Source organism: Stegastes partitus, unplaced genomic scaffold, assembly GCF_000690725.1.
Source record: "Stegastes partitus isolate 25-593 unplaced genomic scaffold, Stegastes_partitus-1.0.2 Scaffold5, whole genome shotgun sequence".
In the NCBI taxonomy this organism is placed as follows: Eukaryota; Metazoa; Chordata; class Actinopteri; family Pomacentridae; genus Stegastes; species Stegastes partitus.
Genome location: NW_007577736.1, coordinates 76,621 through 98,435, shown reverse-complemented (window position 1 = coordinate 98,435; position 21,815 = coordinate 76,621). Strand labels below are relative to the sequence as shown.

Sequence of the window (21,815 nt, the reverse complement as noted above, 5' to 3'; positions counted from 1 at the left end):
AGAGCTAGCAGCTCTATTCCGAGAGGCTCACTGTTTGTCAGCCCTGAATATCTTGTTAAGCTCTAATTGTAAAGCACAGTTAGTGGCTAGCCCATGTGTTGTGTTTACTGCCACTGAAGAGGAATAAATCTTGTTCATGAACAACGTAGTTTTTCCTGCCGGCACTTATCAGGCTCACCAGTGCTAACACAATCGGCAGCTGTGTGTGAGAGGCGCGAAATGGGGCGCCAGTCAGCTCATGTTCTGCTTTTTATTTTTGGCACAGCAGCTGTTACGGGGGTTGCTTGGGAACTGTAGTTTTTAGCAAATGAGTGTAAAAGGTGCATTTGTTGCCAGCTATTTTCAGCTGCAGAGTTGTCATGAAAAAGAAGAGGAAAACTTTTTATTTGTTCAATAAGTACATTATACTTGAAAGTAACTTATTTTCGTTCATCAGGTTACGTGACATGAACCTACAACATGCAGACAACACTAAATGTTCGATTATATTTGTAATTATGTCAAAATTTATGTCAAATATAAAAGATAATGTTCTAAATCAGTGAAATGGTCCTTTTAGTCATTTGTAGTGCTTAAAGCCAGCGCATTCCACCAATTTTACCCATAAAGATCTGTTTATTTGTCATGCAGCACTAGTACGCCTGTCAAAACAGTTGTCTAAATTGGGATTGAGATGAGATATTTGAGCTCACATTATCTGGTTACACAGTTATGCTTGAGGGAGCTTTGAGAAATAAACCTGCTGTCGCAGTGATGTCATCTTGGCTTGAGCTTGGAGCTTTCGGTTTTTAAGCTGCACACTGAGAGAAGGGAGTTTAAAAGACATGAGCATTTATGTCACTGGAAGGTTCTAATGAGAAGATGCTATCAAGCTGCACAACACAAAGTGTAGATTCAGCATTTCTGACTTTTTTTTTCTAGTCTGTGTCTTGCAAAACCACAAACTTTATGAAAGTGCAATACTAAATCACTGCAGTATACCTTTAATGTTGGATTTGCCAGTTTTTTTTTGTCAGTCCCTCAGAATGATGGAGACAGACTGTTTTGTAACATTCCCAAAATATAATAAACTGAATTGTTAATTTATTTTATACCCTTCATTCAATCTGAACTTGTGTGTAAGGAAGGTTGGCTTCTTTTGTTTCATGTACATCTGTGTTGCTGACATATTTTTTGGTCACATGGAAACAGCAGTAATTCAGGAGTTATTATTTTTGTCCTTGGATTTGTCCACACTTGTTATCAATCTCTTGTCACTACTTGAATCTAGTTACGCAGCTTGGTTACTGTCAGAAGATGTGTTCCAAATCTTAATCTTGCACAGTACGCTGTGATTACTCGATTGTTTCGCTAAGCAGCAGAAAAGCCATGGGCGCAACATCAGATCTATTTTAATCAATGCCCAAGCCTGAGATGTGGGTGGTGATTCAGAGGTCTGGGACCAGGCTGAGTTTCGCATTCAAAACCTAAAACTGGGAGACGGCTGTCAGAGGAGGCATAAATGTCAATGGATCACCAACAGCAGCCTCAAGAAATCATTGTTGTGTTTTGAGTGGATAAGTGATGTGATACATCAACAAAAAGATCTGGTTTCATCTCTTGAGAATTAGCAATTAACTGCAAACAACAAGACAATCCCTTAGTGTCAGATTTCACTGTGAAAAAAAGACAGATTACAGACTCTCAGCCTTGTCAGTGACTCTCAGTGTGTTGCTGCTCTCACCTTCTTCAGCCGTCCACTCCTGGTGCCCAGGAAGACCACACTGTGTCCGTTGTAGACGTAGGAGGTAACAGAGGTCAGCCTGTCCCTGGTCTCTGTGAACACTGTCCGACCCGACACCAGCTGGGACCCCCCCAGGGGCTGGTTTATATCCAGGCCGCAGAAGTGATCATCGATGGGAACAGGCTGCGTGGAGAGAGGGAGCGTATGTGGATGAAGATAAATAGACAGATAGACAGACAATGTATTTATAGATATATGGATATTTGTAATGTGAATTTATAAAAAATATTAAATGTAAAATCAGTGGTTACATTAGTATTCACCCATTCAACATTCAACTAATTCAAGACAGGTTCCGCCAATTGGTTCTTGAGGTCACACAGTTAGGGAAATGGAAATCATCTGAGTGCAGTGGATGTGTCACAAGTGACTGTAGTATAAAGACATCTCTATGTGGAAGGTCCCATTACTGGTGAATCAGTGCTCCTGGCTTTAACTTCACCACAGGGACAAAAGAACGCTCAAAGCAACTCCATGAAAAGGACATTGAAAAGCATAGATTAGGATAGAAGTCAAGGAAATTTTCAAGCCACTGAATATCCCTTGGAGTACAGATAAATCCATCTTTAAGAAAATGTAGGATAACGACACATGCATAGATCTGCCCAGAGCAGGCCATCCTTACAAACTGAGTGACCGTGCAAGAAAGAAACTACTGTGAAAGGCCACCAAGACTCCTATGACTCTTTGTAACCTTATAGAGCTTGAGCAGTTCTGAATACTTATGCAGTCAGTGAGTTTACCTTTTATATTTATAATTAAATGACATTATTTTTAGAAATCTGTTTTCTCTTTGGCATGTAAAGAGTCATTTTTCTGTGAATTCTTGTAAAAAAAAATAAAAATAAATAAATATTAATAATAGTAATAATAATTAAATTGACCATGATTCACTGTTGAAAAGCAATAAAACCAGAAAACCTCCAAGGGGGTGAATTCTTTTTATAGGCACTGTAGATAGGCATCCAGTAGCTTAATTTGGCACAAAAGTAAATACACAGAATAAAAATAATTTCCCCCCCAAAAAAGGTGAGGATGAGGAAATAGTTAAAAGAAAAATAGCAGAGTGGTGTATTTCAGAGAAGATGTGAGAAAGAAAACTGGAGAAGCGAAAAGAACGAGGTATAGAAAAGGAGCAACAGCGAGAGAAAGGAAGGAGCAGTGAGTATGACATGTATAAGGTGGGGAGATAGAGGTAATGAGAGGGGGTGAAGGGTGCAAGTGGGAGCCAGAAACTGACTGAGATCACTGTAGACACATGCGAATATAAGCAGGGAACTGAGACTGACTTCTGGTAAGACTAACATGCACTAAGTGCACAATTTTCAGGGTTAAAAATTGTTACATCAAAAGGGTTTGGGCGGCTTCGTTTCTCAACAAGCCTCAGAGCGGGCAAATTTGCGGAGCAGACTAATTGCTGATGGCAAACATGAGAAGCGCTGTGTATTTTGCGCCTCTTTCTGTGATTTTTAGATCGCTTGATCCGACATCACACAAACACACAGCACAAGAGATGTCAGGTTTTGATTAGGCATCAAAGAGAGCTGCATGCTTAGCAGTCCTATTGCATCAGCTAACATGCACCTCAACCCTTTGCTAATTGCCTGTCACTTAGTATATAAATCTACCTTTTTAGGGCAGCTAATTTCTTATTTCACATCCCCTACTTCTTATGCACATATTAGTTCTTACTATGTTTTTCTTTCATCAAGCGATATGCCTGAGCTTTACTAAATGTGATTAGTGAAATGAGCTCAGCGTAAAGTAAACAAACTTTATATGGCACACCCACCCAACTCTTTCTTGCACCTGACCTCAGTCTTGTAAAAAAAATTACAAAATAAATTACAAACACATTCAAATTTCTCTTTCAAGACCCTACTTAAACTCCTTCCTGTTCAAATTTAACTATTGTACACAAGGATATTTGTCATTTGAACATTTTTTTTAACAGTTGACCTGCAAAACTGCTGACCTGAAATTCTGCTGCTGGCTTTTTATTGTAATAATAATCCCCTAGAATAATCATCTGTTGGTCTGTTGTTTTAGTCCTTTGGTTCAGATTAAAACACCTCAACAACTGTTGGATAGATTGTCGTAAAATTTTGCCAGACATTTATGCTCTTATGGATTCACCCAAATGATTTAACTGATGCTTTTGCTTTTGGTCTTGCAGAGCCTTGGGTTGACATCTTGGTTTTTTAGTGCAATGTCTCCACAACATTTGGATGGGTCTGTCATTTGTAATTTGATGCAGATGTTCCAAATGAATCCTAATGATTGTAGTTATCCCCTGACTTTATCAGTACCACAAGCTGATCTAAAAAGTTTCACTAATCCAGTGGAGTTTCTTAACAAGTACTTAGTGGAGTTTCAGAAAGTTTTATGCAGACATCAGGTTTACATTTGAACTTTTTTAGTGTAGGCTCTCGACAACTATCGGATGGTCATGAAATTGAATACAGATATTTATGGTTGCCAGATGGTGCATCATAATGACTTGAGGTTAAGTGCTGCCATGAGGCTGGCTTTTGTAATTTTTAGGGAATTGTCTCAACATTTGAGTGCATTGCCATGACTTTTCTGCACATACGAATGAGTGACAAAAGGCAAAACCATAATTAATTAAGTTTTTTGAAAGATATCTGGCCAACATGTGCTACTAGAACAGCTACAATACACTTCGGCATTGATTCTGCAAGCTGCTCAAACTCTACTAGAGGGATGTAAAACTATTCAGTATATTCCCTCATTTGGTGTTTCGAGGATTGTGGTGGAGAGAGTTCTCTAACATGTCAGTTCAAAATCTCCTACAAGTGTTCATTTCGGTTGAAATGTGGTGACTGTGAAGGCCATATCATATGATTCACACAACCATTCAGTGACCCATCCTGCCCTATGGAGATGTTATCATTCTGACAGAGAGAAATGTTTTATTCTAGGATAAAGTTGATCACTCAGAGCAACTTTGTATTGATTAGCAGTGAGCCTTCCCTGTAAGGGGACAAGTAGACCCAAACCATGCCAGCAAAAATTCCCTCCACAGCATAACAAAGCCACTGGATCGGGTCAAAGACTTAAGATTTTCCTTTAAACTGTCAGCCCTTATTACATTTAAGAGAACCCCTGATTTGTACTCTGGTGGCATTGAGCTTTAGATTATGTCTAAAATACTTAGAGAACAAATTTAATTCAAATCAACTTCAGCTGTATATGCACAATAAGCTGTATAAGCTAACTATCAAATGTCATTAAATGTAGCATTTTCATTGTGAGCATGTAAGCATGCTGACATTAGCATTTAGCTTAAGGCACCCATCTGGCTCTATACAGCCTTGCAGAGTTCTCAGTGGCTGGGGAATCTTTGTCCTGTAAGTCTAGTGATTGCTGGATTGCATAGTTGGCATTTTGTGACTTAGGTGTCAGTAAAAGCAGCAGAAAAAAAATAACTTTTGTTTTTTTAATGCAGTGATCTTACACATCTTCAAATCCTTCATACAGGCAGGAGCACTTATGATATCAGTATTGGTTTTTAAAAAAACACACACACATTGATGTATAATCTGTATTGGCTGTTGATCTTTCACTGAGCAATTAAACATGTAACTAAAGACTCAACAATGTAATGACATCTTAACAACAACAACCAACCATGTTTCATTTACAGGGCATTTTAGATGTGAAGCCCTTTGGTTAACTGCACAGTGAGTTAATTATTGAATTATTATGTATCTCTTTTCCTCCTTCAGCCGCTTTTATGAATACCATTACATCTTATTTGTTTAATGGCATAGCCGAATCAAAGCACATGTTGAGAACCACCAGAGCGATTTACATGATGAAGATCATTGTTTTCATGGTCGCTTTCAACTTGTTTCCATGAATGCTGCTCATTATTCAGAATTATAGCTTTCACAAAGGCACAGACTTGGACATTTACAAGAAAGCCCTTTTCTCAAGATCAAGAACAGGTCTCAGAGGGTTCAAATACCGCTGACAGCGACAAGAGCAGAAAGAAGAAGATGGGAAGGGAGAAAGAGGAAGAAAAAAGGGGAGGAGAAGGAGGCGGGAGTCAGCGCTCAAACCCCTGAATGAAATCAAAGCTCTATACAAAACTCCTCTGATTAGCATTGTGGAATTAATCTCCTCCAGCTCTTCTTCTCTCATGGAATCATAAAGCCTGAATGATGTCTTCAGCACAGAAACCTGCCTGCCTTTCACCTGTTAAGACTGCAATCACAGTTGTGGGATAAATCAACTTTCAACTTCAACTTTTAACTTTCAGCACATCTGCATCTATGCTTCTCCCTACCAATGGGGTCTCATGGTTGGTCTAAATATGTCGGTTATGAGATGAATGAGATGAAGGTGCCTTTTCCTCAACATTCCACTTACCGCTTTGGTGCACTGCACATCCTTTCCCAGCAGCCAGTGCAGCTCCAGGTTTCCCTCCCCCTGATAGCAGGACTGCAGCCGCTCCTTAATACGCGTGTTGATGTCTTGGATGGTGAAGATGCAGACAGCAGAGTGATCTGGAGGGTCGTGGTACTGCTTCTGTCCCTTGGAGAACACTGCAAAGAGCACGTCCTCCTGAGCGCTGATGTTGAGCGACTTTGCCAGAACCCTGCCGGCCTTGGACAGGTAAGCTGCCTGAAGCAAACGGTACTCTTCGCCTCTGTGTATGCACCCCACAGGAAGCGACACATATGAGTGGAACTTCTTGTCACCTTTGCAGAGGCGGATGATGCGAGATGTGTAAAACAGGTCACCAGGGGAGCCGCCTGCAGGCATCCCATTCTCTGGAGTCTCCGGCTGGACAGTCATGAAATAGACAAAGCTGCCACTAGCAAAGCCGTAGATGTAGTAGATGTCAAAGTGTGGGACGAGAGCCAGTGTGTCTGAGGGGATTTTGATGAGAGATGAAACAAAGTCAGTGTGAAGTTCATAGTCCAGCATGGCAGAGGATTCTGGGTCTCGAGGCAGCTTACGGCTCGAAATAGTTGGAAAGTAGTCCTGCTTGCCGCCGACAGCAGTGCCGATGTACAGAGTGGCATCTTGACCCTGAGAGGGCACGACAACGCCGTACATCGTCCCTGTCTGGTTGTCACTGGACAGGTAGTGCTCTTTCTTATGCGTGGGCTCCACAAGGATGAACAGGTCATCCAACCTCATCAGCTTACAGACGCCCTGGTAGAGACTGCCGCAAGCCAGCAACCGATTGTGAGAGTAGTCGATGAGCAACAGTTTGTTAACGTTGTCAGTCGAGGCCAAAGTCTCAGAGCAGGGCTGGACAATCAGTGGGGGATAACATGCTTTGTTATCATACTCTGGTCCCGTATCATGAGACACCAGGAGGGTGAGATTTGCCGACAACTTGTAGATTCGGTTGACGGCGCCGATGTACAGAGAACCAGTAGACTGATGCACAGTCAGGTGGTTCAGGGACCACTCCCTCCTCTCTGATTGGAAGATGTTCAGAGTCTGTCCAAGAGTTGTCTTTTGATTCACAGAGATTAGAGTCAATAGCCACAGGGCCAGAGGCCATGACATGACCTTTAGAGGACCATGACCTTTAGTGAGGCCGCAGTAAGTCCATCCTTTATCCGAGCACGTTCCCATCCCCACAGGGCTCCAAAAAATTACAGAGCGCAGACAAATGGGATTGTGTGTCAGCAAGGAGCAGGGTTGCGCCGAAACAGATGAGCTGAAGTGTGGTCTCGTCCTTCTTAGCGGGTGTTCACATCATTCTGAAAGAGAAAAGAGAGACATTTGCTTTTAAACTCCGAAAAAATAAAAGAACCCTTGATTCTTTCGGGTGTGAAAAACTGCTTTCATGATATCATGAGACACTTCATCTACAAGTCTAGAAATGAGAAATGTATGTGCTTGTTTTCTCCTATATCTCTGCTCAGTGAGACACATGAGACATCAAAGAAACAAGTAATCATTTGTTCAAACTGTCTCCACATATTTACTAGCCTGAGAGAGGGTCCAATATTCCCCCTACCAACAGGGGGGCTCATTATATTCGCCTGTCTGTAAGGCAGAACTAACTGTGGTCTATTACTTCAACAAAGCAGTGACACAATGTAGCTGTGCGTTCCCTCTGTTTGGGTGGCTAATTAAATGATCCAAATGTATTAATTATGCATCCATATTTTGGACTCCCTGTTTTCCTCTCTCCCCTCCGCCTTGTTCGTTTAAATGGTTGAATCCAGGAGGAATTAATCACTCTCCACTGCGGCCGACATTCCTAAATTAATCAGGCTTTTTCCAGGGATGGCAGGGAGTCATTAGTGATTCAGAGCCAGGCAGCATCAACTCTCACACTTCCCTGTTTAATTTCATTAGCATATTTTATGTAGATATTTCCAGGGGACAAACAATGTCCGTCAAACGCGTGACGGACTGAAGGATGGATGAGTTAGACACATGGATGTTTGATGGGTTTACTGTTTTTACTGTTTTTTTTCCCCTTCTCATAACTATTAGATAAAGTCTGCTGGAAGGTGTTTTTCATGTAGATGAGACAAAAATAAGCTAATTTGTAATTAAAACAGGTCCTTATCTCAAAATAAAGACAGGTGTTTAAGGAAAGCAATACAAGCATTGTAGATAAAGTGGCTTCACATATGCCGTTACTTCACCGAAGTCCATTAATGGAGTAATAAAACTGCCTGCATAGGAGAACGCGCCATAAATTAAGACACCTACATCACCCTAAATCCTGTCAGTGTGCCACCAGAATCTTCTCCAGTCTGTCCCACAAATATCGTTTCCTCTTTTTTTGTCATCTTCATTACCACACCAAAAGAACCTCCACAGTCTTTGAATAATGCTTTTTTTTTTTTTCAAATCAACCCCCCTCAGTGAAACAACTCTAAATTTCCTTTAAAGATACTGTGCCGAATGCTAGACGGCTTCAGCTCAAAAGCAACTGTCTTTTTTTGGCTGGAGTGAATGTAAACAGGGTGTTTTCTCAGTGAGGCTTCCTGGTATAAGTAAAGGTTAAATGAAGACAGCCATGTCAGATCCTAATGTGGGGGTCATGATGCGGTGGGTGCTCTCCATTGGCTGACTAACAGGACGTCCGGCTGAGTTGAGCCGGAGCCAGGGATGGAGCGGATGGACTGATACTGAGCTTGCTGGGCCGACTCCAGCTCCACTCCAGCATCTCCTGTCCATCTGTCCCCACCACGCTCACACAGGGGGAGAAGTCACTCGAGTGTCTTGACCTACTCTGCTCAATTTGGCAAGCTCAGTGTGAGCAACTCAACCAGTAATTGGCCACCGAAGAGCAATACGTGTCACACACTGTATTGCGGCATTTAAATCTGAAGTTTAATGTTTGTTTTTCTTTATTTATAACTGATGACATTTACACAGATATAAATGAATCAATATCAGTCACGCTGCTTTTCACTCTTCAGTCTTCAGTCTCTCTTTTTAATGTTAGATGACAGAAGCTTCTTTTCTTTCCTTTTTTTTTTTCTTAACCATTTTTTTTTTCTGACTGGACACTAAAACTGTGTTTTCTTTTTATTAGTTCTCAGAAAGCCGAGATTTGGCAGGACATGTTGGCTCAAATATTTACATCTTCTTTATTTCGGACAAAATGTTGTCCAGCAAATTCCTTCTGAAAATCCCTCAAATCATCTGCTTTGCAAGCTGATGAGTCTCTGAACCAGTTTCTGCGTTCCTTTGTTCTCTTCATGTGAAAACATGATGAAATTAGTATTCAGGCGTTTTGACATGTTTGCAGAGGAAGCAGTGACATTTCTGTATTTTGATGGCCTCTGGGTAAACTAAAGTGTAAACTCTTGTTGAGATTCGTGTGCTGGTATTCTGCAGAGAAAATAGTCTAATCTGGTAGTGATCAGAAACATACTCCCTGGAGTGCAAACCTTTTTTTTCTTTTTTTCTTTCTTTTTTTTTTTTTTTAAATCTTTCTTCTGCTTTTTGATGTAGACTTCTTAGACAACAGTGTCATATAATGCATTAAAGACCTGTGGGTGGGTGGGTTAGATCACAGAAATCAGACTGAATCCTTTGCACATATTCTCGAGCTACCATAAAAGCAGCTGATTTAACTGTGTTTGTCTGTACTTTGTCCAACACAGTCCTGTTACTTTGGATTGCTCATGTTTAAGTCACCCTCCAAACTTTCAGTTTAAGACCTTTGGTATGTGATTTGCATTGTAATCTTATCAGAAACTCAGATGACATCCTTTTCTTGACCAGAAATAATAAATAAGGCAGCGCTCTTGAGGTCCAGCAGCAAATAGCAGATCGAATGATATTTGCAGAGCCAAGTTTGAGCCTGGCGTGACCTTAAACAACAGACACCAGCGGTGGCACCCAGAGGTTAATTCAGTGTGGAGAGTCTCCAGTCAAATCCTCACGAGGAGTTACAAAACAGGGGAGAAAAACAAGAAGAGAAATTAGGAAGTGCTGGTGGCAAACGGAGCTGGACAGGCATGCAGACAAGCAGCAGCCTCATCATTTCATCCATTTCTGTTCTGCCGGCTTTGGTCACGTCTAAGGCGTGCAGTCATGCTGCTCAGTGTTTACCCTGGATTATAGAGACAGCTCTTCGCCCTGCACAGTCCTCCCTGCTGAATTCTCCGCCTCGCCACACAGACACGCTCCAGCCCAGACGTGACTCATTCACACTCACACACAGGAACATGGTTTGCTGAGGCCTCTGGGGATGCGAGCTCTCAGCGGGCACCAATCGCAACGCAGAGGAGGTAGAAGCCAGCCTCTTGTGCTCTGCAAACACGACCCTTTGACCTGGATCAAGATCAGTGGAAGCAAATCTATCCTTTGGGTTCAGCTTTTATTGGGCTGAAATGCTGTCATAGCTTTTGTAGCACCCTGTTAGGCATGATTCGTGGGACAGAAGGATGGTATTTATATATATATGTGTGTGTGTGTATATAGTTTGACCCATCTGGAGATGAGAGATGAACTAAAATGTTCATAGGGCATATTTATTTGTCAGGTTGTCCATGTGCATAATTTGCACCGCTCGTGCACGTCTAGCAGTATGAGGTTGTATTCTGTCATCTTGCAGTAAATTTTGATTTTTAAATTTTTTGTTGTGGTACAAATTGCAGCTTTGGGTTTACGACACTGCGTTAACCAGGATGATGATGTCAGAAAGCGTTGTCTTTAAGCTAAAATTACCTGTATTCTTGAAGCATATATTTTTTTTGAAGATTTTCTAGCACCAACACTAAAATGATCTAACAAATTTATTTTTTTTTTTTTTACTTAAAGAAAAGACAGATTTAGCACAGGCTGTGTTTGAGTCTACCTTGTTTCTGTTTTGGATTATAGATCTGTGTGAGATCAGGAACACTGTTAACAGACTGTGCCACGATCCTTGTAAAGGTCAGAAGATAAATCTCTGTTCTCACACTTAGTCAACAATAGGAGTCATTGTCACCCGCATCAGAGGTGATAAAAACATTTTTTTATTTTTTTTGTTGCCGTTGATTTTTTTGTGGCCTAGATTTCTAAGGCTATACAAAGACAATAACAGTATGAGACTACGGGGGCGGAAAAGTGTCTAAACTACAATAGTCACAACAGCTTCTGTCCTCTTGATTACAAGCAGGCTGTGCAGAAGCAGGCAGGGTTTTCTGTGTCCGTACAGGAAGTTTCACAGCACGTTTATTGTTCTTAGAGATCATTAAGGATATTCAAAAAATAGATAAAACTTGGCTGCTGTACTTTGGAATAATGTTTGTACTTATAGCATTTAAAGTCGTATGGGATACTTTTGTCGGGGGTTTTCATCAAATACACATGGGCGAGTCAATTGGGGGAAGGGCTAGCATTGTACACATTACACATGAATGGGCTGGGAGGGCGCCAGTCGCAACAGAACTTGACTTCCAAATGAATAAATGAAGGCAATTAGTAGATCTGTTTACAATGTTGTGGAGACAGAAGTAGGTCAAACGTGGCAGAGACAGGAGGGAGGAGGGAGCCGGCAAGCCAGAGCCAGGGGCTGTCGCTGGTACCTTCAGTGATGAGTCGGGGAATTAGGACATGAAAATGCCGTCTTTATTAACGATGACTTTTAAATGAATGTCATATTGAATCACAAGGGACCAGTGGGGTTTATTAGAAAGAGCAATGTTTTGTGATCAGCCCACCGTGTTTTATCTGCAGCTGCGGTGTGGAGGGGGATGCCCAGAGCGATGGGCTCCACCTTTCAGAGTCTTCCTTCACAGACTCGGGCCTCACAGGGCATAATGTGTAGCAGTGATGCTTGCACTGCAGATACCCACAGGATATCTTCACTTTAAGCAGCACGGTGAAATTTTATGGCAGTTGGCCTGTGGTTAATTTTCATCATTATGTTCTACAATGTAAATTCAAACAGAACACTTCCCCCAAACATTTCTCTCAGTCAGGGGGGTAAGAAAGCCTACAACCAGAAGTCAGATAAATGGCACTAACGCCTTGTGATGCAAGTGTTTTCTGAAAACCACTACAAATTGGTGCAAATTCATTTAGTTTTGTTGGCAGCTCTCCTTACGTGTCTGCGTGTCCCAGTATTTTTTTTATATTAACAAAAATGAACCATAATAGCCTTTTTCTCCATGCTTGTTGTTTAGTTTATTGGTCAGCACAGCTATTGCAGGCTTTAGGACTCTCTAGCCAGCCACTAATCTTGATGGTAGAGTAGCGGAGTGTGTCTGTGGGGAACAGTAAAACAGCACTATGTCATCGCAACGCGCTCGACTCCTAATAACTGCAGGATGCTGCAAGGAACCGGGGCAGAGGCAAATGTGACATAGGGGACCAATTCCAACACATCACCACAACACAGTCAGCAGCCTCCTCTGCAATGCATGCCATTATCTTAGGTCATATGCATTATACATGCAGATACAGTACTATATCTGAAATTGCTGTTAAGAGCAGGGACCAGATGAAGGGCACTGCTACTACAGTCAGATTTAACCATGCATGCCTTTCTCCTCCCTTCCCTCTTCTCAGCTCTGTCTCCCCTTCCATAAATCTCATTGTCGGTCTTCCCTGGTTAATGGTGACCTGAAGCTTGCTCATCTCAACTGCCGTAGCCCTCGTGTTGCATATATGATGAGTGTAGAGGGGAAAGTCAAAGTGACCTCCAGTGCTGTGATGAAAACCAATGCAGTCCGAGTGCAATAGAGGGTCTTCTATAATTCAACGATCACAGAAGAAGACAGAGTGAGCTGTGTTTTCTTAGGAGCCACACTGCATCTGTGCGCGTTGCCGTGCTGCATCAGCTGCCCAGCACCCCTCATCCTTAGTGTCGCTTAAGTGCAAGAAGAGCAAGGGGCAAACAGAGGAGTCGACCGGGGTTCAGAGTGCTCTGTGGACAGTGCAGCTGAAGGGAATAGACAATAAGAGTTGTGAAATGTGAGTGCTACTCTGTAGCCCCAATGCAGACACAGAACATCTTACTAGCTGTGGTTTTTGTACTGTAGAAGCACTGTCTTTTAGCCATTTTTATTTGTCTTAGTAACTATCAGCCTGATGCTCAGCCTCTAGCATGGCTGTAATTTTATTGTCTGCTCCCATCTTCTGAGTCTCTGTCTTCTTTGTCTGAGTTGACATTGCTCTTTCTGTAGAGCAAAGCTATACTTCTGTTCCGACTGATTCACTTACAGATGTGCAGGGCTATATTGCTTTTGCATGCATAAATCATGGAGATCTGACAGAGAAAATGCATTACATTTGGCAGAAACTAGACCCCAGCGAATGTATGAATGAGAAAAATAATCAAACACGGTGGTGCAGAGCATCCATGTGAAGCTGTGAAGCACATATGTCCATAATTCCCACACCACTGCACACAGAAATCAAAGAACTTATTCCAAACAAGCCTGTGTGTTTCCTCGGTTTCCTCCCTCTTTGCCCATATGGCTTCGTGGGGTGGAGGATGCCAAGGTTGGAGGTAGCTGGCACGAATAATTACGATCAAAGAAATTACAATGCAAAAGGAACAGCTGCTACCTCCACTGCTGACAAATCACTGTGAGGACGAGGAGACAGCGATAGACGGCGAGTGAGGGAGAGAGGAACAGGAAAGAGGAGGAGAGCTGGTGTATGTTCTACTATTCGACAACTTTCCCTCTAAGTGTCTGCTGCTCCAAAACCCATTTAACATTTAATCCACAGTGCAAATAAAGCCTTTGGTGGCCGTTCACCCAAAAGCTGTACAAATACAAGCATCTGCCCAGATTATCTCAGTCTGTTTTCATGCTCGGTCCAGCCCGGCTTGTTTCTAATTCTAACCTAGTCAGAAACGTGATCCAGTTTCCTAAGTCTCTCCCTTGATTTTGAGAAAATGCACGAAATTGTCCTCAATGTTCAGAAATAGAAATAGCCTGGTTAGAAGTACAGGACCCTAGTGGGCCAGAGTTCTACCAGGACCGCAAACACAGGTGAATTTCACTCAAATAGAATTTTACTGGAAGGCAAATAGGTTTTTGAGATCCTTTTGTACAAAAAAACCTTCAGGGATAGCACATACTTTGGAAACAGTGAAAAATTTACAGCGAATACACAGCAGAGAACATTTCCCTTCGCTACAACCTGTCCCTCTTAATACGACTTGATCTTCAAATTAAAATTGAATTCTCCAAGTCTATTAAGTCCAGTCCCATCTGGTTTGTGGCTGCCAAGGGCTGATCACTCTACAGCAGTCTCAGATGTAGTCCAGTTAGTCTGGGCTTCTGGGAGATGTTGTAGGTAACCAGATGAAGACCATTTTGAAGATGTTGCCACTGAGCAACCACTCTGGACATTTTTCTGGGAACAGGACATTTAAGTCCTTCTCAGACGAGGGATGTGTAGCATTGCTGGCTTCATCTAGCTGTTAAAGTGATGGCATTCTGTCATTGAGGTATAGCTCACTTTTAGGTTAATGTTTCTCACAGAGACAGAAAGAGCCACTGTACGCACAAAATACTGTTGACAGATTTGACCACACATCAAGTGATGTATGTTGCATAACAAAGTACTTTAAAACAAAAAGAATCTAAGCTTATCAACCTGTCCGAATAACCAGTAACTGTTTATTTATGTTTCTGTGAAAATTCCCACCATTTGTGACGATATTTTACTACTTTACAAATTGTGTAAAAATGTCCTGACAGCCGTGATGGAGCTCTGGACTCAACCTGAGGACGGCTGATATGCAACAAATGATTTAACTGCAGCTTATAACACTGATTCTGTGCATGACCGCTCATCTGTCTGAGGTAAAGATAAGTACACAGTGTGACTGGCTCTTATATTCTGACCAATACTGTTTCAGTGTAGAGGACTTTCTTCTAATTATAAGTAGTTAATACACTTTCTGCTGTGGGTTGATGTGCATAAATGCTTGTAGCTTTGAAGATGCTCATATGGATCTTGCTGCTGTTAGATGCTGCAGGTTTTTAATAGAATCAGAGGAAGGACTCCTACAAACAGCTGGAAGCAACAGACTAAAACTTTTGCTCTTGTTAACGATTTGTCAAAACCCAGATTTTATTCATGACCTTTGAGTGTCATTACTCTGACCTGTTACAGTCTTTATCAGTATTTTATGGACATTTCAGTTTGTAATGTATGTGAAATAGAAGGAAAAAGTGAATGCGCTCTTTTTTACGTTTTTGGGTCATATTAGTGCTAAACGGTCATGCTCAGTGCTTCCCCAAATCATTTTACACACCTTGAAGTAGACAAGTTGTGATCTTGTGCACATTTATCTGTTAATGCAACAGTATGCAGATCGCATTTTTGTCATTTTCAAAGTGATACAGAACAGCTATAAGGTCCAAACTATATAGATTACCATCAGGACGACATGGAAAATTGAGCAGGGTGCCTATTCAGACATGAAGCTGACAAGTTTGGTTGCCGTCAGATTAAAGAAAGTAAAGAAGTGCACGTCTGAAAAGGACAAGCCAAAACAATGGTTTTAGCATCTCACTCTGAATACTGTCTTTCCAAGCTCCAAGTGTTACAGTGTCCTGTAATACTGATGGTGTTAGGGTTAGGATTTCCTATTCATTTTTCGAAAAAAGCAAGCTGTTTTAATGAGTAAATTCCTAAAACTCATGCTCTTAGAAATCTGGAAGTCGTAGGTTCTGTGTGAAAGGTTGGGCTGCTAACTCTGCCATCTCTCCTGTCCCTCCAGAACAGATTGCTCCCAGGGATGTTAAAGGCCACAGCTGTAAGTGACTCCTTAACTTTGTCTCAATTAAACAAATGAATTCAACGTTGCAATCAATCAATAAATACTCCAAATGTGCCTTCTTACCGACAATACTTTGTTTTACAGTGGGATATTAGTGTGACTGAATAGCGTAAATAACCACATATAACCACGTAACCATCCTAAAACATGTTAGAATTAATGAGTTTCATTGTCTTTTTCTTTTTAAAATGACCAAATTTTTGTTGTTTAAGCAGAAGTCGTAAGTTTGACAAGATCTTGAAAAGCCTGTATAATCTCTAGTCATCATCCACAGAAGTAAACCAAAAAACAAACCAAAAAACAACCAAAAAACAAATCCACCAAACTTTATATCAGTTTATCTCGTATTTTTTTTAAAAAGGAAAGCAGCACAGTTGTCAGAGATCAGAATTGTCAAAGTTGCTTCTTTTGGCTCTTGTGGTGGGAGGTAGATAATCAGGTATCACGCTTAAAATAGATGTGAAAAGACAAACTACCACATTTTTCATATCATGTAACAGACTTCCATAACCACTTTTGCATTTTTGTTTCTCTATCAAATGATCAAATTTTTAATTAATTAGGTAATCTGAATGTTCAAAGACTGCTATTTTTGTTCCCTCATCATGAGATGTACGCACATAAAACTAAAAATAGTTTGAAAGCAATCAAAGCAGACATGAATCATAAAGTTAGCAACTCCAGCAATTTAGTAGTATTGCAGTTTTGTTGGGAGAACAAAAAAAAAAGATTTTTTTTTTAGTGTAAAAATCAATTCAGTGGAGACAGTGATATCCTGACATTTGTAGTTCACATAGTGAGTAAAGTTCTAAAAGCAATGGGTTTTCAACCTTCCTATTATGCAATTTGTTGTCTTGCATAGCCAGATGTATACCCATAGCACTGGAGAATGATCTGACTGCCCTTCATCATCATTCTGCTATAGCTGCACAAATGCCCTGGCGTGTTTGTATTTCAACACAATAATCAGTGGTGCTTAGCCCAGGATGCAGCAACAGTGCCCCTGGGAAATAACAGTGATGGGGGAAACTATTTTGATGAATCATTTGCACACAAAGACTAAAGCACTGTCATTAAAATGGCAGATTCTCTGGGGGAAAGAAAACACAGAGCTTCTTTATTGCACAATCCAAATCTTCAAAACTTGCCATTTTCTTGCTGCTCAGAGATTGGAGATTTTGAAAATATGCAGATATGGCAGCTAGCACCCAAATTCAACATCCGGTGAGTCAGATTATGCAAGTTGAGACCCTCCAGATCTGGTGAATGCCAACATCAAACTTGCTTTTGAAGATTTACAATGGCTTCAGAACCACAGAAAACAGCGTCCAGCTGTTTTCATGAACAGCAGGAAATCAATAGTTTTGCTCATGATGAGGATGTTATGACAAAAAAAGATTACAAACTCTTCAAAGTTAAAAATAGTGTCCATGCTTTTCAGAGAAAAAAAAAAACACGTGATATCGCTCAACTTGTCAGCTTTTTTTAAGGCCATATGCTGTCTGCTCACACCAGTGCCAAAGAAAATCATGCAAAACACACACATCAGCAAAGTTATTGCACTGTTTGTATCTACAACGGTGTGACAATCTGGAGGCAATGCGCCATATTGCTAGACCGCCATCACTGCACGCTGAGCGCTGCCAAAGCTGCCATCTGGCAGGTGAGCTGCACACTTTCCACTTGTACCTCTCCTCCCTCTCACTTCTCTCCTCCCTTGTTTGCCACCATCGCTCTTTCTCTTCCTCTCAATCTATTCCTGCCGTTATTACTCTTTCTCACTCCTGCTACCTCTCTATTTCCACTTCCTACTCTCCTCTCCTCTCTGCTCCTGTAAGGTTCCTTTCCTCCACCTGTATATCCACCTCCCCCTGGGCCTGGATCACACACTGAAATAAGTGGAAGCATGAAGATTGAAAGAGGGATGAAGACGAGAAGGGGACAACGGAACATCGGCTCTGCTCGATGATCTGCAGTATTTTGTTTCTTTCTCCCATCACTGTTGGTATCACTGTTTGCTCTCCTCTCCTTTCTTACAGCCCTCTTCTCTCACTCTCCTCTTTTTGTTGCTTTGCCTCTTCTGTCCAATATATACGCTCTTATGCAAACAGTGAAATAGCATGTGAATGAGAGCGCACACATGCAACCATTAACACACACACACACACACACACACACACACACACACACACACACACACACATTGGGGGCTCGACTTCTTCTTCCTCCTCAGGCTGTAGCATCTGAACAGTCGTGTTTAATCAGTGTCTCCATGGGCAACTGGGGTAGCGATGGGTGGAGGGGGGCGAGGCTCGGAGGTGGGGGGTCTCCAGCTCTGGGTAGTAGAAGTGAGCTGCTGTGCACTCACACACCGTGTAATTGTGTTACATACACTAATTCGCCTGATGTATTATTGCAGCGACTGTGCATTGCATTTGCCCCTGACCCACATTGTGCTCCCTGATATTCAAATTACTCCGAAAATCAATGTCACAGATTGAACTGGTGGTCATTTAAATCAAGAGGAGTTTTTTTGCTGTATAGTCGTAGCATATTCCTCATTCCCTTTTCTTTTTTTTCTCTCTATCCTCTCAAACTTACAGTAGCTCATTAATCTCTGTAAAAGTCTGAGATAACACTTAACTCCTTGCTTGTGGGTGAAAATGACAGAGACAGATGTTCCAAATTACTTTACCTACGCTGGCCCGGCATCGCCTCCAGGGTCAAAAGACTCCAAAATAATGCAGTTTCACCTACATTTCTTCCACACTCAAACTACTGCCACTACGGACGCTGTTAAAGGTGACGGAATTACAAGACTTGGTACATAGCGATGCATGGCCAGTACAACAGAAACTCTTTTCCTTTTCACCCTCCAGAAACTCATTTTGTACAGTGGGTCAATCTAATTCTAAATTCAGCAAAATGGTGTGGATGTATGATATTAAAATTAACCAGCATAGAACCTAGAGTTTATATATTAAACTGATATCAACATTTTTAGATATCTGCTGCTGAAACCTCCCAAAAATAATGAATAAAAATGTGTTTGTTCCCTTAAACCGATTTAAAAATGGCACTTGAAAGCCTGAATAGCAATTTGTCTTTTCAGAAACTATGTCCCAGTTACGCGGCGTAATCTACAGTTGTTCAGCAGTTTTCCCAAGAAAGATTTCTTTTAACAAAGTTCCCATTATAACTGATAATTCTGAGCTCTGAGGATAATCCTGAGTAACTGGGAATAGTTACTGTTATAGCACAAATCTCAGAGATAGATATCTCAAAAGCCTTGTCATAAAAGACCAGAAGTATCTGCGTTGCTGGAAACCGCAAGTAGTAAAGACAAAATATGTGTTTTTTGCATTTAGGATTAAGTGACCCTCTAAAAAAAAAATGGCTTCAGCTGTGGAGTTTGTATTGGTTTACCCTCAACTACACCTTGAAGGTACGGAAATGGTCTCAAAGCAAACCTTAGTTTAATTTAGTGCTGTCATTGCAGCAAAAGAGAGGGAGACAGAACTAATGTGGAGATTCATTTAAATTCTAAAATTAGCAGGCAACTGATAAAATGCCGAAGCGCATGACTGGCATGAGCACGCCAAGAGAGAAGCCAATCTCTCTCTCTCCACGAGAGGCTTTACCCACTCTGGAGGGGCCAGGAGAATAAAAGCTGGTCCAACTGGCCGGCCAGATAAGCCAGACCAAAAAGAGCATACAGAGAGAAGAGGGGTTCTTCTGGTTTGCATGAGGGGTGAGAGTCAAAGAGCCATGAATCCAACTACCACCCCTTCTCACTCCCCTGCTACCCCACAAACACACACAGAGAACGGGGCTTGAACAAAGATGCACTTGGTCAACAGCATTGTAGAGGTTGGCATTGTTTCAGCTGTGTGCGCTTTAGTTCTCTCAGACTCGGGCTCCATCTCAGCTCCTGCCCAGCCTTATCAGCATCCCAGTGGCTCCTGCTCTGCCCCGGCTGCCAAGGCTGCACAAGCTCCGGCTGTAGGAGGAGGCAGGGCAGCAGTGGAGGAGCTAAATACTTCACTGTGATATTCTCCTGATGGCCAGTGATCTGATGCACTGCCCAGAATAATCCACACGCGCAAAGAGTTCAGAGGGAGAGAAAAAAATCTGCATAAGCGGGCTGTTGTATAGCAGGCTTTGTCTAAAGTACAGTGAAATGTATCAAGTGATAATACAAAATTTGCACCAAACCTAATACAGCGCTGCTCTGCCTCTGACTGGTACTGAAGCTGACGGTATTTCCACTCGCTCTGCTTGCAGAGCATCAGCAACATCCACCGGTTCTTACAGGTGGCCAACGGAGACGTTAATTCATCATTAAACCGAACCTCGACTCAGAGTGCTCGGTGCCACCGTGCGTCTTTTTCGTCCGAGGCGCGTAAAGTCTGCACAACTTTACCCTCCTTCTACACACAGCCGGACTGCACTACGAGCTGCTGTTCCGCCGGTAAACAGTAAAGGATGGACTACTCACCTTGAAATAGAAGGAGACTCATTCATGAGGAGCGCAGGGCACCTTCTTTCGCAGGGATTGTGGGGAGGAAGCGTCCTGCGTCTCCGGCAGCCAGTCCGTAAATGTGAGTGGACACCAAAGAGGCTTTAGCGAGATAAACTGCTGGTAAATTTATTCTACGCTGCCGCGACGCACAGATTGTAAAGTCATCTGGACAGCAGTGGGCATCTCCCCCATCAGCCGCTGAGAAGGAGACCGTATCAAGTGACCCTCCCGCCGCGTTCAGGGATTGATCATTTCTGTAACAGGCTGCCACATAACGTCCCTTCCTCTCCCTCTCTCTCTCTCCCTCTCTCTCTCCCTCTCTGTCTCCCTCCGTGGATGTGTGTGTGTGTGTGTGTGTGTGTGTGTGTGGATGCCGGTGCTACATGAAGTCACCCATCAGTTCACTTGCACCTCACGTACAGTGTGCGCTTTTAGACCCAACCTCCGTCGCGTCATCCATTGGCACAACTTGAGCGCGCTGCAATTCATTTTTATGCCTTTTAGACACAAAGTGGACTCACCCAAGTTTCTTTGCATTGATGCATCAATATTAATAATTATCATTACTGATAAATGATCGTTAATAAAGGATCTACCTACGTTTTCAAACTGGACCCAGGCTGTCTGTGTTATCAACAGCACACAGGATGGAGATAATGTCAGTGTCCAAAATAGGCTTATTTGTCAAATGATAGCTATCTTTGTGCATTTGGGAAATTACAGCCTTCCACATGCACAAATTGGTACTATTTATTGTCACATCTTGTGAAATCATGTTAAAGCAGCTGATTCGTCCCACTCACTCAGCCAGTCAGGTAGAGACAGCTTCAGTTTGAGAATTTATAAAGTCACCATTCACACATTTTGCAATGAATTCACTGCGTTTCATTTTTCATTCAGAAGTCAAGATAAATTGCACACAGCAACCTGAACAAGTTTCCTTTGAAACATCGCCATCTGTAGGCAGCGTGGAGCAACCACACATGTCTCAGGGCTTCAAAAGCTGTGATGCGGATCCTTTGTTTTACATGGGAAGCTTCATTATATGAGTCATGCTTGATTCCTGCCCTGAAGGTTAAAAGCATGTGGTAGGAGTGCAGGTGTTGCATGATGCATGGATGTCCCTGCCTTTGATGGAAAAGTAAGCAGCCACAGCAAGCCATGTGTCCATTAAAACTCCCTACTTCCACAGAACTGCTTACATTGCTGAAAAGCTCAGTAGGTACTTCTGACAGTTTCCTTGGTGGTGGTGGGGTGGT

General features: G+C 42.0%; 1 protein-coding gene across 1 annotated transcript in view; it reads right to left on the bottom strand.

The window, feature by feature from the left end:
• LOC103355490 (plexin-A2) overlaps positions 1 to 20,793 on the bottom strand; it is a 78,368-nt gene extending 57,575 nt beyond the window's left edge. Inside the window, exons 1-3 of the mRNA XM_008279322.1 lie at positions 20,533 to 20,793; positions 6,179 to 7,530; positions 1,724 to 1,906 (exon numbers count right to left, since the gene is read on the bottom strand). Of these exons, the coding sequence (XP_008277544.1) occupies positions 1,724 to 1,906; positions 6,179 to 7,402 (1,407 nt within the window). The 5' untranslated portion in view covers positions 7,403 to 7,530; positions 20,533 to 20,793. The remainder of the gene's footprint in view (positions 1 to 1,723; positions 1,907 to 6,178; positions 7,531 to 20,532) is intronic.
• Positions 20,794 to 21,815: the final 1,022 nt, after the last annotated feature.